The sequence below is a fragment of the Anopheles marshallii genome, chromosome X, assembly GCF_943734725.1.
Source record: "Anopheles marshallii chromosome X, idAnoMarsDA_429_01, whole genome shotgun sequence".
Taxonomy (NCBI): domain Eukaryota; kingdom Metazoa; phylum Arthropoda; class Insecta; order Diptera; family Culicidae; genus Anopheles; species Anopheles marshallii.
In genome coordinates, this window is record NC_071325.1 from 18503874 (window position 1) to 18517838 (window position 13965).

At 42.9% G+C, this 13965-nt stretch overlaps 1 protein-coding gene across 1 annotated transcript in view; it reads right to left on the bottom strand.

The window, feature by feature from the left end:
- Positions 1 to 2369: 2369 nt before the first annotated feature.
- The window catches only part of LOC128714698 (frequenin-1), a 31222-nt gene continuing 19626 nt past the window's right edge, over positions 2370 to 13965 (bottom strand). Inside the window, exons 4-6 of the mRNA XM_053809576.1 lie at positions 2851 to 2929; positions 2693 to 2781; positions 2370 to 2537 (exon numbers count right to left, since the gene is read on the bottom strand). Of these exons, the coding sequence (XP_053665551.1) occupies positions 2370 to 2537; positions 2693 to 2781; positions 2851 to 2929 (336 nt within the window). The remainder of the gene's footprint in view (positions 2538 to 2692; positions 2782 to 2850; positions 2930 to 13965) is intronic.

The following is a 13965-nucleotide window of genomic DNA, read 5'->3' on the forward strand; positions in this document are numbered from 1 at the left end:
GTTACAAAGTTTGTTGCCTTCGTGTAGCGTTAGTTGAATTGCTCCTACATAAATGCAATTCTACTCTTACAAACTTTAGTTTTGGCAAATTATGTTAGTATGTTTCATGTTAAATGCTTCTATAGTATGTATGAGACCTTCAGCATTTTAGCTGTTTTTTAGATGTATACATTCGGTCATCAATGTGTTTGTATATGTGTTTCGATCGTGTAGTGTAGAACAACCTGCTTTTATGACTATCTGCAAAAGAAGACCGTCCGAATGGTTTGCAAGTTTGCAATTTGATTCGTTTTTTTCTGTTTTGATCTTTTACAGATTTTACCGGGTTGCATGTCTTTGAACTTCATAACAAGAAAAACTATGCATTGTATCAACACATGTCACAAATGAAGACGAACTCTAATAATAACACGCGAAACGTTTTCCTCCTATTTATTCATGTATGTGAATTGGTGTAAATAGTTGCAATTATTATGTAAATATTTTTTTTCAATTTCTCAGCCTACGTTCTGTCTTGCATCGTAACCATTTGTTGCTTTTTCATTTCTATGACTTTTAAGAAAATAAACGATTTTTTAAAGTATCTTGCACGAAAAATATCAGTTGTTACTAAAATGTATTTGCTATCAACGTTGAACATCTACATTGCGATATTCTTCAAAACGGATGCGATATTTCTCCCACGATGCAGCCAATATACTTGTTCGAAAACAAATAGTAAATTTTTGGACCAATAATCGATTAACTAATTGAAAACTTACTCAACGAAAAGGTTACATTGAAAAATAAAAACCTATCCATAATGCGTTTGATTACTTATGCATTGATGGCATATTTTGATTGCCTTCGGTTTAACATTCTTAGTCATTTAATACCTTTATTTGCTTTGTATTGCATTCCTTTCCAAGTATGTTAATAGATTAGACTACCAATGTTGTCTTGTTATCGATTCCTAATATGATTCCGCTACATAACTTCACTAGAAGTGAGCTGGAGAACACGAGTTTAACGAACAATCAGAATTAGATTAAGCATGTATCTTTCCTAAGCAAGCAATTTTTTCTGGTTGATTGATAGCTAGTTATTTTTTATCGATTGTTTTCACATTTTTTTCATCATATAACGCGTTGTGCATGATTGCTTATTCAAGTGTGTGAATTTCAAAGTTTATAAGGTGTCATGTGAAATATTACAACATAATTTTGTATGATGTGCAATTAAGTTAACACTAAGTTAAGCCTCGGGGACAGGTGACATTAGCAAGCGCAATTTTTTTTGCTGAGCATTCAATCACTTTTGCAAGCGTGAGTTCATTGCCCACTGTTTCGTATTTGCATTCGGAATCAATCGTGCTGACACTCATGTATGTATACACTCAGTAGTAGGTAACACTCTGCCTTTTGAAATTTGCAAGCGGTTTTGTGTTCGTGCCACAAATTTTGCAGAACTCTTTTTTTACAAATTCACTCAAGATCCATAATGGCCGCATTCCACGATGGCTTTTTGGCAGGTTACTTTCTGTCAAATCGCGTTTGACAGATTTTTTTAGGAAAAAGACATTCGACATGACCAATTTTTTTTGCCATCGGAAGGTTTTTTTTTCTGTCAAAGTTAAAATTGTGTGTAAACATCCACTGTTTGGTGTGGGAATCATCATCGGCCTCAGGCCGATCATTTCAACAGTGATGTTTCGTTCAATTTTATGTAAATAAATCATGCTTTATGTTTTAGAAATAAATTAATGACAGAAAAAACCTTTGGGCCAGGCTCAATGTACTACACGGTCCAGGTGGAACTTTGCGTCAAAGTGCGGATTTTGACAGAAAATAACCTGCCAAAAAACCCTCGTATAACACGGGTTTAAATTTGCAGTCTTTTGCACTCACCGAGGCCCCGAGGCTTTACGTAATTATTAACAGAAGTTTGTATGTAATAATCACATAATTGATAATACTGATTAGCGAGTGATCCTATTCCATAATATAGCTAGGCACATGAACACAAACTGAGAAATGATTATTCCGAGTAAATAAGACGGAAGCTAGAAAACTGTTTCTAGCTTATAAAAATATTTCAATAGGTTAATACTAGATTATTTCTTGGGTATCAAACACGACACATTCCATCCCATTAGGTGTTTCATAACTTTAAGCATAGCTCAGTTTGGGCTAACAAGTGCAACTTTAATAAACCAGCGCAGCTGTTCGAGCAAACTAAAGCAAAAATGCATCACACTTATAATCAAACTGTAACCAATTTCATATCAATACAAACAGTGCGTTGCTGCGATTTATTTCGATGTTATGCTTCACATCGTAGCAATATGAACGTGGCGGGATTTGTTCATCCTCCCGCATTTCATCGTTCGGTTAATCACCACCTAAACTCAAGGCTTGTACAATCCTGGGATCTGCCTTGCTGCCTTCGCGGAACTCTTCCAGTGTAAGCCGATCGTCGTGATTTTTATCCATCTGATCGAAGATTTTATCCACTCGCTTCTGCGGTGTGTTATCGTCCTCGGTCTGTGGTTGCTGACCCTGTTTAAGAGTAAATATATTCATTATTTTCATATGTAAAAGTTTCTCAGAATTTCTTGTTGATTTTTAAGGTGTCATATCGGATTCAGTTGATGACTTCTCCTTGTTCCGTTTAATGGAAATGTCACTTTTCTAATGTTTTATTTGCTACTTACCACCATTTGGTATATTGCATCGACAATGTTGTACATCTCCTCTCGGGTTATGAAACCATCATTGTCAACATCATAGAGTCGGAATGCCCCTGAAATTGGAATAAAATTTCATTAAATTGCATACCATTTCAAAAAGAAAGTTAAATTATGCAACATACAATGTAGCTTTTCATCAAGGTTTCCTCTAGATGTTATAGATAGCGCCCTTATGAACTCTTCAAACTCTATTGATCCGTCCTGTTAAATTGGAAGAATAAAAACACAATAAAAAAATCAAGAACATTAGAAGTTGATCTGTGTGGGATTTTAAAAGAGTATTGTTAGTCCTGTACATATTTCATAACTGTTGACCGGTGGTGGGGGGAGGGGGGTTGGGTGGTATGCTACTTTCTCTAGAGGCCCCTTGTGATACACTTCGGGGCCCCTCTAGCATCCGGAGAGGGTTTAAGAGAGGCTTTTCGGGCCCATTTCTGGCCCACAATACAGTTTTTCTTGTTAAATAGCTTTTTGCGGGGCCCCCAACACGGCGGGCCCTAGGCGGCCGCCTACTACGCTTTTCTGCGTTTTCTGGGACCTACCATTAGATCCGCCACTGGTTCTTACGATGCCGTTATTGCCATGCCAATAATCGGGTTATTAGTCCTGACCTATTCTGCCAAATGATTTTATCGTCTATCTGTCAAACGGGACTCTGGTAAGGCGATTGATAGATAGATGCTGTGCGTTAGTGTAATACCGCTACGGAACGTATTACCAACAAATTTCGTTTTATTTTTTTAAAACTTCAAAGATCGAACGACGAACGAACGAAAATATTTTCGTAACACGTACCATCAAATTAATATGAAAACAACACAAAAGTTAACAAATCGCCTCTATGACAGATTAACGTTTGCCCAAAGCAAATCGGAATCGTGCATTCTCGATTCTAATTTTGGGATTATCGTCTATCGGCCATTACTACCATGCATTACTACAGAATCGGCCATTACTACCATGCGGCAGGTTAGCCAAACCTCCCCTCGGTGATTTGCTCGTACGATCAGATAAATAACGCGAGTTGTCACCGGCATATTCCTATCCCAAGCCTACTCGTGGCGTTGCTGGATACGGATATACTGGGCCTCACTAACCCAGTATAGCTTTACTGATTGAGAAGGTTTTGGACCGCGAGATATTGGAAGTGGAGCGTGGCATTCCGCGTCTGTCACTGAAAGGTCAACCATAAAATCCGTTATGTCTACAGGTAGATCCGCGAGATGTTGAAAACTGTTGATTGTTTGCCAGGCGTCAACAGGTTAACTCTAAAATCCGTTGAGCCCTACGCGTTCTCTTGGCCGTTTCCTTCGGCTCTACCATGGCGGTGGAGCAAGAAAATTCTGACTCCGAAAAGGAGATTGAACCCTGTGTGAAGCGTAAGCCGGGACGCCCTAAAGCTGCACCAGCCACTAAAAAAGTGGCATTGGAAGTTCGTCCTTCAACTTCGAAGGATGAACAAACAAACAAAATAGAGCCTACCCAATCAGCACAACATAGGGCACGTGCTTACCCTTCCTCCTGGGAAGGTAAGCCTCTCGTGTATTTCATGCCGCGAGACAAACAGCTCGACGTTTGATCGATCGCGGGAACGATCTTTAAAAAGTATCCGGGTGTCGCCGATGTGTTTCGGATGCGCCCAAACAAGATCAGGGTAACCGCAAAGGACCGGGTTCAAGCCAACGTTATTGCGGCTGATCCAGATTACACGGAGCACTATCGGGTTTATATCCCTGGTAGTCTGGTTGAAGTTTCCGGCGTAATCGAGGATTTCGATTACTCCGAGGAAAATGTAGTTAAAATGGGCCAGGGAGTGTTTCCTTCCCCTGACACGCGCAAAGTTAAAGTACTGGAAGCTAAAAAGTTGTATAAGCTGGACGCTTCAGCATAAGATAATGAAACTTTTGTCCCTACTTCCCCGATCGAACGAATTACGTTTGAGGGTACGATACTTCCGCAGGCCCTCATTAACGAAGGTCTTCGGATACCCATTGACCGGCTATACGTGCAAAAGGTGGCCACCTGTTCTAAGTACAGTCGAATTGGCCATGCCGAAGCGTTTTGTACTCATAAAACGTGTTGTGGAAAGTGCAGAGGAGCGCACGCAACTGAGTACAAAGCGCCGTCTCAGAAATGCTCGCATTGCCGAAACGAGTGGCAGGTTGCACAGTGCCCCGTGTACCGGAAACATCAAAAGGAGCACAGGAAGACGGTAGCCGAAAGGGCACGCGGCTCGTACAGCAATGCCCTAAAGGAGCAAGCGTTAATCCTTTTGTGGCATTGACCAGCGAGGATGCAAACCATGCATCATCCCCGGCTGCCCTAGGTGGTGGCCATGGCAGGTGGCCATGAGACCAGTAAAGAACCGGAGAGTACTTTACAAAAAAGTGCAACGGAAGGTCTTAAAATCAAAAAGGAAACCCTTGGCAACACAGCGTCTTGGTAAAAACGAAATCCCCCTTCCCGTCAATCCAACACGGGACGCTGCTCCTTCCACCCTTGATCCTCATCCCAGAAAACCCAAGACAAAGCGATCCGCTCGGTCCGAGGTTCCTTTGGAAAGCCTGGCTTTCTCAAAAGAGCCAAGAAACTTCCCGAGAACCCCCACCCCATCCCTTTCCGAAATCCTGGAGTCTCTCCTCATGACCTTAATCCTCCCGCAACCTTTGCAACTGATCGCTACTTGGGCCCTTCCTTACCTAAAAGGGATGATCAAACAGTGGCTGGCACAATGGCCGTGCTTGAGTATGATGGTCCGCCTGGACGACTAGTCTTCCAATGGCTACCATCATTCAATGGAACTGCAGAAGTTTGTTGGGAAAATTAGATTATTTTAAAGCATTAGTGGGTGAACACAATTGTGTTCGTTCTCTGTGAAATCTGGCTATCGGAAGACATTACGCTTACCTTCCCGGGATATACCATAATCCGTGAAGATCGAATCTCTAGGGGTGGGGGGGTATTGATTGGTATAGGAAAGAGCCACAGCTTCTCCAGAATACCAACCCCAAGACAAGAATCCATTGAAACTGTCACAATAAAGGCTAAACTTGACGATCTTCACGTGACAATTGCATCTGTTTATATCCTCCCGATAGCCAATAGTGAAAAAGAAAAATTGAAAAGATCAAAAAGGATCTTGGAAATTTTACAACGGACTAGCCTGGACCGCTTTTGATCCTGGGAGATTTTAACTTCCATGGAATCGAATGGGGGAATGATAAGGATGAAATTCGCGCTCCCATCATTCGAGAGTTCTGGGACCGGTTTGCGTTTTCAATCCTAAACTCAGGAGAGGCAACTAGGATGCCGACGCCTAAAAGTAGAGCAAGTGCAATGGATCCGTCTCTATTATGTCCATCAGTTATGGCCCTGGATTTTTGTTGGAAGGTCATCCAGGACCTTATCGGAAGTGATCACTTGCCGATAGAAATTTCCTATATCAAGGGAGGCTGTCCTGTTAATAGGATTCCCGTCAAATGTAACTTAATGAGTTGGCTCACAAGTTTTGTCCCGATTTCGTTCCAGCGCAAAACTTCACTCAAGATGCGCCTGGTAGTAACCCAATTTTGGACTTACCATTCACCATGGTGGAGCTATCCCTGGCTCTTCTTTCATGCAAAAATTCGACCCCAGGTCTGGATCAGGTTAGTACCAAACTGCTTCAAAACTTACCAGACATGGGCAAGAAACGACTGTTGAGAATCTTTAACAATGTGTTGGAACTCAACATCGTCCCGCAAGAATGGAGAGAAGTGAAAGTTGTCATTATTTTGAAGCCTGGCAAACCACCATCAAGACAAGACTCATATCGTCCGATATCCCTGTTGTCGTGTCTGAGGAAACTTCTAAAAAGAATGATTCTTTTCCGGCTAGAAGAATGGTTGGAATCCAACAACCTTCTCTCAAGTACCCAGTTTGGTTTCCGTAAAGCTAAGGGTACCAATGACTGTTTAGCGCTGCTGGTAACAGAAATTGAACTTGCTCGTGCTTGCAAGCAAAACATGGGCTCTATTTTTTTTATAGGTATACAGGGGGCGTTTGACTGCAGTTTCTCCACACAAACTGAGCCAAAAACTGCAAACCGCCGGGCTGGGACCTAAAATGAATAATTTCTTATTCAATCTTTTGGCGGAAAAAGCTATGAATTTTTACACGGTCACGTCTTTCAATTGGTCACGTTCAATTGAAAGGAACCTGCTACCATGGACTTGCACAAGGGTCCTGTCTGAGCCCCCTGCTATATAGTTTTTATGTGAGTGAAATAGATTCTTGTCTAGCACCCAACTGCAGTATTAGACAATTGGCAGACGACAGCGTCATTTCAGTCGCTAGCAGAGACGCCGACGAAATACAACAAGCTTTACAAACCACTCTGGATAACCTTGCCGAGTGGTCCGATAATCTTGGTATCAAGTTCTCTCCAACGAAAACAGAAATGGTAGCCTTTTCTCCTTTTTGCAACACGGATAAAACAGGGAGAAAGGACTATATGAACCTAACATTGATGTCTTTTTATATGGGGAAAAGTTTTCAATTACCGACAATTTTCGATACCTTGGTGTTTGGTTCAACTCCAGGCTAAACTGGAGCATGCATATCACCCAGCTGATCAAACAATGTTCAAAAAGAATCAACTTTCTAAGGACAGTCACAGGGTTTTGGTGGGGCGCACACCCATCAGATGTCCTGCGTCTGGATAAGACTACGGTACTCTCCGTATTAAAATATGGAAGCATATGCTTCCATTGGGCATCCAATACGCAGCTCCTTAAGTTGGAGAGATTACAGTATCGTAGTCTTAGAATCGCACTAGGCAGCGTGAAATCTACTCACAACATGTCCCTAAAAGTGATGGCCGAAGTGATACCGCTGAGATTACGTTTTGAAATGCTGTCGCTTCGCCTTCTAGTTATTTCTTCAGTATCAAATCCCTTGATCATAGACAATTTTAAAGCACTTATAAAGGCAGGTTCTAAGAGCAAAATCATTAAAATTTATAATGATAGTTATTCATTTATTAAAATTTATAATGATTTTGTTGCTCTACAAGTCAATCCTAACGCCCCACAAGCAGTAAACCGAGCTCCCCTTCCTGAGTGCTACAGTTCCATTCCATTCCATCCAGCTGAAATCTTCGCATGTAGCAATTCTACAAGTAAAGGACGAGCACCGCGCGCATCAAATCGTCGATATGAACGACGGTAAGCATGCCATCACCGCCAACGGGAAAGAGGTCCCGATTCCCATCAAAATGAACGACGGTTCCGTCGTAATCAAAATACACGATCTGTCGACCGATATTAGCGACAGTGAAATTAAAAAGCAACTTATGGCCTTCGGAGAAGTCCAGGCAATCCGTGAAGGTATCTGGGGCAGCCAGTATCCATGCGAAGGCATTCCGGACGGATACCGTTACGTGACAATGGTCCTGACGAAACCCATACCGTCATACATCGCAATTGGCGGAGAGCGAACACTCCTCACATACACGGGACAGAAACCCACATGCCGGTACTGCGAACTTGCTGCTCACTTCGGCATGACCTGCACGCAAAACAGAAAGTTGTGTGTACAAAAGGCAAGTGTGCAAGAGAGACTCTTGTCATATGCAGCAGTAGTACATGAGAGAGAGTCTGCAGTAAGCCCAGAAGGCGACACGCGGAAACACGCACCCAAGCAGACACAGCAGCCAAACACAATCCAGCAGGCAAGCGCCAGAGCAATTAGACAAGGTCATTCGCTGGCACCTACACATACACGCTCACAATCAGCTAGTAACAGCGTGTCATGCAGTTCCCGACCATCTTCTTTAAAGAGGCATGCCGAAAAAATCAGTGATCAGGGCTGGACTTCTGTCCTTCCTAGAAAAAAGCAAAATCCATATAAAAGGGCAACCAGTGATGATAGTGAATGCGAAGTCAAAGAGCAAGTAAAAACGGTAGGATGTGGTCGTGGCCGTCCTAGAACGATTCGGAACGGAACGGTACGGAAAAAGTAGATTTAAAAATGGCATCGTTGAATGTAATGAATGAATGTACAGTGAATCTGAACAATATCCAAAAACAAACGAAATTGGACAGCTTTCAATCCTTGATGGGATCCTTCGTTGCAGATATAATCTGCATGCAGGAAGTTGCAGACAGTGATATGACAGTGAAAGGATATGAGACAATAACAAACGTAGATCATACAAGAAGAGGCACAGCAATAGCATTCAGAAATAATTTTAAAATAAAAAACGTAGAGCGAAGCTTGGATTCAAGGCTAATTAAATGTGACTTACAGGACAATATAACATTCTGCAACGTTTATGCTCCTTCAGGATCGCAAAATCTGAAGTACAGGAATAAATTCTTCAACAGTACGATTCCCTACTACTTGAGAAATAGCAAACCAAACGTTATTCTGGTAGGAGATTTTAACGCCGTTATAAAGCAAAAAGACGCAACATCAAACAGTGGAATTTGTCACGCTTTAGAAACTCTAGTGCAATCTATGAATGTGAAAGATGCGTGAGAAACGATACGTAGAAACGACGTGGAGTTTTCATACATAACATCAAACGCGGCTTCAAGACTTGACAAAATGTACGTGTCCGATAACCTTCAACAAGGTATTCGCACAGTAGCATATCATATAAACGTTTTTTCTGACCATAAAGTGCACAGCATGCGAATAAGTTTACCTATAACTATAATACATGCTCCAAGAAAGGTATACTGGACGATACGGAAAAACATACTAAGTCAAAAAAACATTACGGAATTTGAAACACATTGTACTTATTTAACACGACAAAAAAAAATAATCAAGCTGGATAGATTGGTGGGTTTCACACGCCAAACCCAAAATAATTGCATTTTTCAAATGGAAAAGTAATGAAAATATAAAACTATTTAGGCCTCACTGGGCCTCACTAACCCAGTATAGCTTTACTGATTGAGAAGGTTTTGGACCGCGAGATATTGGAAGTGGAGCGTGGCATTCCGCGTCTGTCACTGAAAGGTCAACCATAAAATCCGTTATGTCTACAGGTAGATCCGCGAGATGTTGAAAACTGTTGATTGTTTGCCAGGCGTCAACAGGTTAACTCTAAAATCCGTTGAGCCCTACGCGTTCTCTTGGCCGTTTCCTTCGGCTCTACCATGGCGGTGGAGCAAGAAAATTCTGACTCCGAAAAGGAGATTGAACCCTGTGTGAAGCGTAAGCCGGGACGCCCTAAAGCTGCACCAGCCACTAAAAAAGTGGCATTGGAAGTTCGTCCTTCAACTTCGAAGGATGAACAAACAAACAAAATAGAGCCTACCCAATCAGCACAACATAGGGCACGTGCTTACCCTTCCTCCTGGGAAGGTAAGCCTCTCGTGTATTTCATGCCGCGAGACAAACAGCTCGACGTTTGATCGATCGCGGGAACGATCTTTAAAAAGTATCCGGGTGTCGCCGATGTGTTTCGGATGCGCCCAAACAAGATCAGGGTAACCGCAAAGGACCGGGTTCAAGCCAACGTTATTGCGGCTGATCCAGATTACACGGAGCACTATCGGGTTTATATCCCTGGTAGTCTGGTTGAAGTTTCCGGCGTAATCGAGGATTTCGATTACTCCGAGGAAAATGTAGTTAAAATGGGCCAGGGAGTGTTTCCTTCCCCTGACACGCGCAAAGTTAAAGTACTGGAAGCTAAAAAGCTGTATAAGCTGGACGCTTCAGCATAAGATAATGAAACTTTTGTCCCTACTTCCTCGATCGAACGAATTACGTTTGAGGGTACGATACTTCCGCAGGCCCTCATTAACGAAGGTCTTCGGATACCCATTGACCGGCTATACGTGCAAAAGGTGGCCACCTGTTCTAAGTACAGTCGAATTGGCCATGCCGAAGCGTTTTGTACTCATAAAACGTGTTGTGGAAAGTGCAGAGGAGCGCACGCAACTGAGTACAAAGCGCCGTCTCAGAAATGCTCGCATTGCCGAAACGAGTGGCAGGTTGCACAGTGCCCCGTGTACCGGAAACATCAAAAGGAGCACAGGAAGACGGTAGCCGAAAGGGCACGCGGCTCGTACAGCAATGCCCTAAAGGAGCAAGCGTTAATCCTTTTGTGGCATTGACCAGCGAGGATGCAAACCATGCATCATCCCCGGCTGCCCTAGGTGGTGGCCATGGCAGGTGGCCATGAGACCAGTAAAGAACCGGAGAGTACTTTACAAAAAAGTGCAACGGAAGGTCTTAAAATCAAAAAGGAAACCCTTGGCAACACAGCGTCTTGGTAAAAACGAAATCCCCCTTCCCGTCAATCCAACACGGGACGCTGCTCCTTCCACCCTTGATCCTCATCCCAGAAAACCCAAGACAAAGCGATCCGCTCGGTCCGAGGTTCCTTTGGAAAGCCTGGCTTTCTCAAAAGAGCCAAGAAACTTCCCGAGAACCCCCACCCCATCCCTTTCCGAAATCCTGGAGTCTCTCCTCATGACCTTAATCCTCCCGCAACCTTTGCAACTGATCGCTACTTGGGCCCTTCCTTACCTAAAAGGGATGATCAAACAGTGGCTGGCACAATGGCCGTGCTTGAGTATGATGGTCCGCCTGGACGACTAGTCTTCCAATGGCTACCATCATTCAATGGAACTGCAGAAGTTTGTTGGGAAAATTAGATTATTTTAAAGCATTAGTGGGTGAACACAATTGTGTTCGTTCTCTGTGAAATCTGGCTATCGGAAGACATTACGCTTACCTTCCCGGGATATACCATAATCCGTGAAGATCGAATCTCTAGGGGTGGGGGGGTATTGATTGGTATAGGAAAGAGCCACAGCTTCTCCAGAATACCAACCCCAAGACAAGAATCCATTGAAACTGTCACAATAAAGGCTAAACTTGACGATCTTCACGTGACAATTGCATCTGTTTATATCCTCCCGATAGCCAATAGTGAAAAAGAAAAATTGAAAAGATCAAAAAGGATCTTGGAAATTTTACAACGGACTAGCCTGGACCGCTTTTGATCCTGGGAGATTTTAACTTCCATGGAATCGAATGGGGGAATGATAAGGATGAAATTCGCGCTCCCATCATTCGAGAGTTCTGGGACCGGTTTGCGTTTTCAATCCTAAACTCAGGAGAGGCAACTAGGATGCCGACGCCTAAAAGTAGAGCAAGTGCAATGGATCCGTCTCTATTATGTCCATCAGTTATGGCCCTGGATTTTTGTTGGAAGGTCATCCAGGACCTTATCGGAAGTGATCACTTGCCGATAGAAATTTCCTATATCAAGGGAGGCTGTCCTGTTAATAGGATTCCCGTCAAATGTAACTTAATGAGTTGGCTCACAAGTTTTGTCCCGATTTCGTTCCAGCGCAAAACTTCACTCAAGATGCGCCTGGTAGTAACCCAATTTTGGACTTACCATTCACCATGGTGGAGCTATCCCTGGCTCTTCTTTCATGCAAAAATTCGACCCCAGGTCTGGATCAGGTTAGTACCAAACTGCTTCAAAACTTACCAGACATGGGCAAGAAACGACTGTTGAGAATCTTTAACAATGTGTTGGAACTCAACATCGTCCCGCAAGAATGGAGAGAAGTGAAAGTTGTCATTATTTTGAAGCCTGGCAAACCACCATCAAGACAAGACTCATATCGTCCGATATCCCTGTTGTCGTGTCTGAGGAAACTTCTAAAAAGAATGATTCTTTTCCGGCTAGAAGAATGGTTGGAATCCAACAACCTTCTCTCAAGTACCCAGTTTGGTTTCCGTAAAGCTAAGGGTACCAATGACTGTTTAGCGCTGCTGGTAACAGAAATTGAACTTGCTCGTGCTTGCAAGCAAAACATGGGCTCTATTTTTTTTATAGGTATACAGGGGGCGTTTGACTGCAGTTTCTCCACACAAACTGAGCCAAAAACTGCAAACCGCCGGGCTGGGACCTAAAATGAATAATTTCTTATTCAATCTTTTGGCGGAAAAAGCTATGAATTTTTACACGGTCACGTCTTTCAATTGGTCACGTTCAATTGAAAGGAACCTGCTACCATGGACTTGCACAAGGGTCCTGTCTGAGCCCCCTGCTATATAGTTTTTATGTGAGTGAAATAGATTCTTGTCTAGCACCCAACTGCAGTATTAGACAATTGGCAGACGACAGCGTCATTTCAGTCGCTAGCAGAGACGCCGACGAAATACAACAAGCTTTACAAACCACTCTGGATAACCTTGCCGAGTGGTCCGATAATCTTGGTATCAAGTTCTCTCCAACGAAAACAGAAATGGTAGCCTTTTCTCCTTTTTGCAACACGGATAAAACAGGGAGAAAGGACTATATGAACCTAACATTGATGTCTTTTTATATGGGGAAAAGTTTTCAATTACCGACAATTTTCGATACCTTGGTGTTTGGTTCAACTCCAGGCTAAACTGGAGCATGCATATCACCCAGCTGATCAAACAATGTTCAAAAAGAATCAACTTTCTAAGGACAGTCACAGGGTTTTGGTGGGGCGCACACCCATCAGATGTCCTGCGTCTGGATAAGACTACGGTACTCTCCGTATTAAAATATGGAAGCATATGCTTCCATTGGGCATCCAATACGCAGCTCCTTAAGTTGGAGAGATTACAGTATCGTAGTCTTAGAATCGCACTAGGCAGCGTGAAATCTACTCACAACATGTCCCTAAAAGTGATGGCCGAAGTGATACCGCTGAGATTACGTTTTGAAATGCTGTCGCTTCGCCTTCTAGTTATTTCTTCAGTATCAAATCCCTTGATCATAGACAATTTTAAAGCACTTATAAAGGCAGGTTCTAAGAGCAAAATCATTAAAATTTATAATGATAGTTATTCATTTATTAAAATTTATAATGATTTTGTTGCTCTACAAGTCAATCCTAACGCCCCACAAGCAGTAAACCGAGCTCCCCTTCCTGAGTGCTACAGTTCCATTCCATTCCATCCAGCTGAAATCTTCGCATGTAGCAATTCTACAAGTAAAGGACGAGCACCGCGCGCATCAAATCGTCGATATGAACGACGGTAAGCATGCCATCACCGCCAACGGGAAAGAGGTCCCGATTCCCATCAAAATGAACGACGGTTCCGTCGTAATCAAAATACACGATCTGTCGACCGATATTAGCGACAGTGAAATTAAAAAGCAACTTATGGCCTTCGGAGAAGTCCAGGCAATCCGTGAAGGTATCTGGGGCAGCCAGTATCCATGCGAAGGCATTCCGGACGGA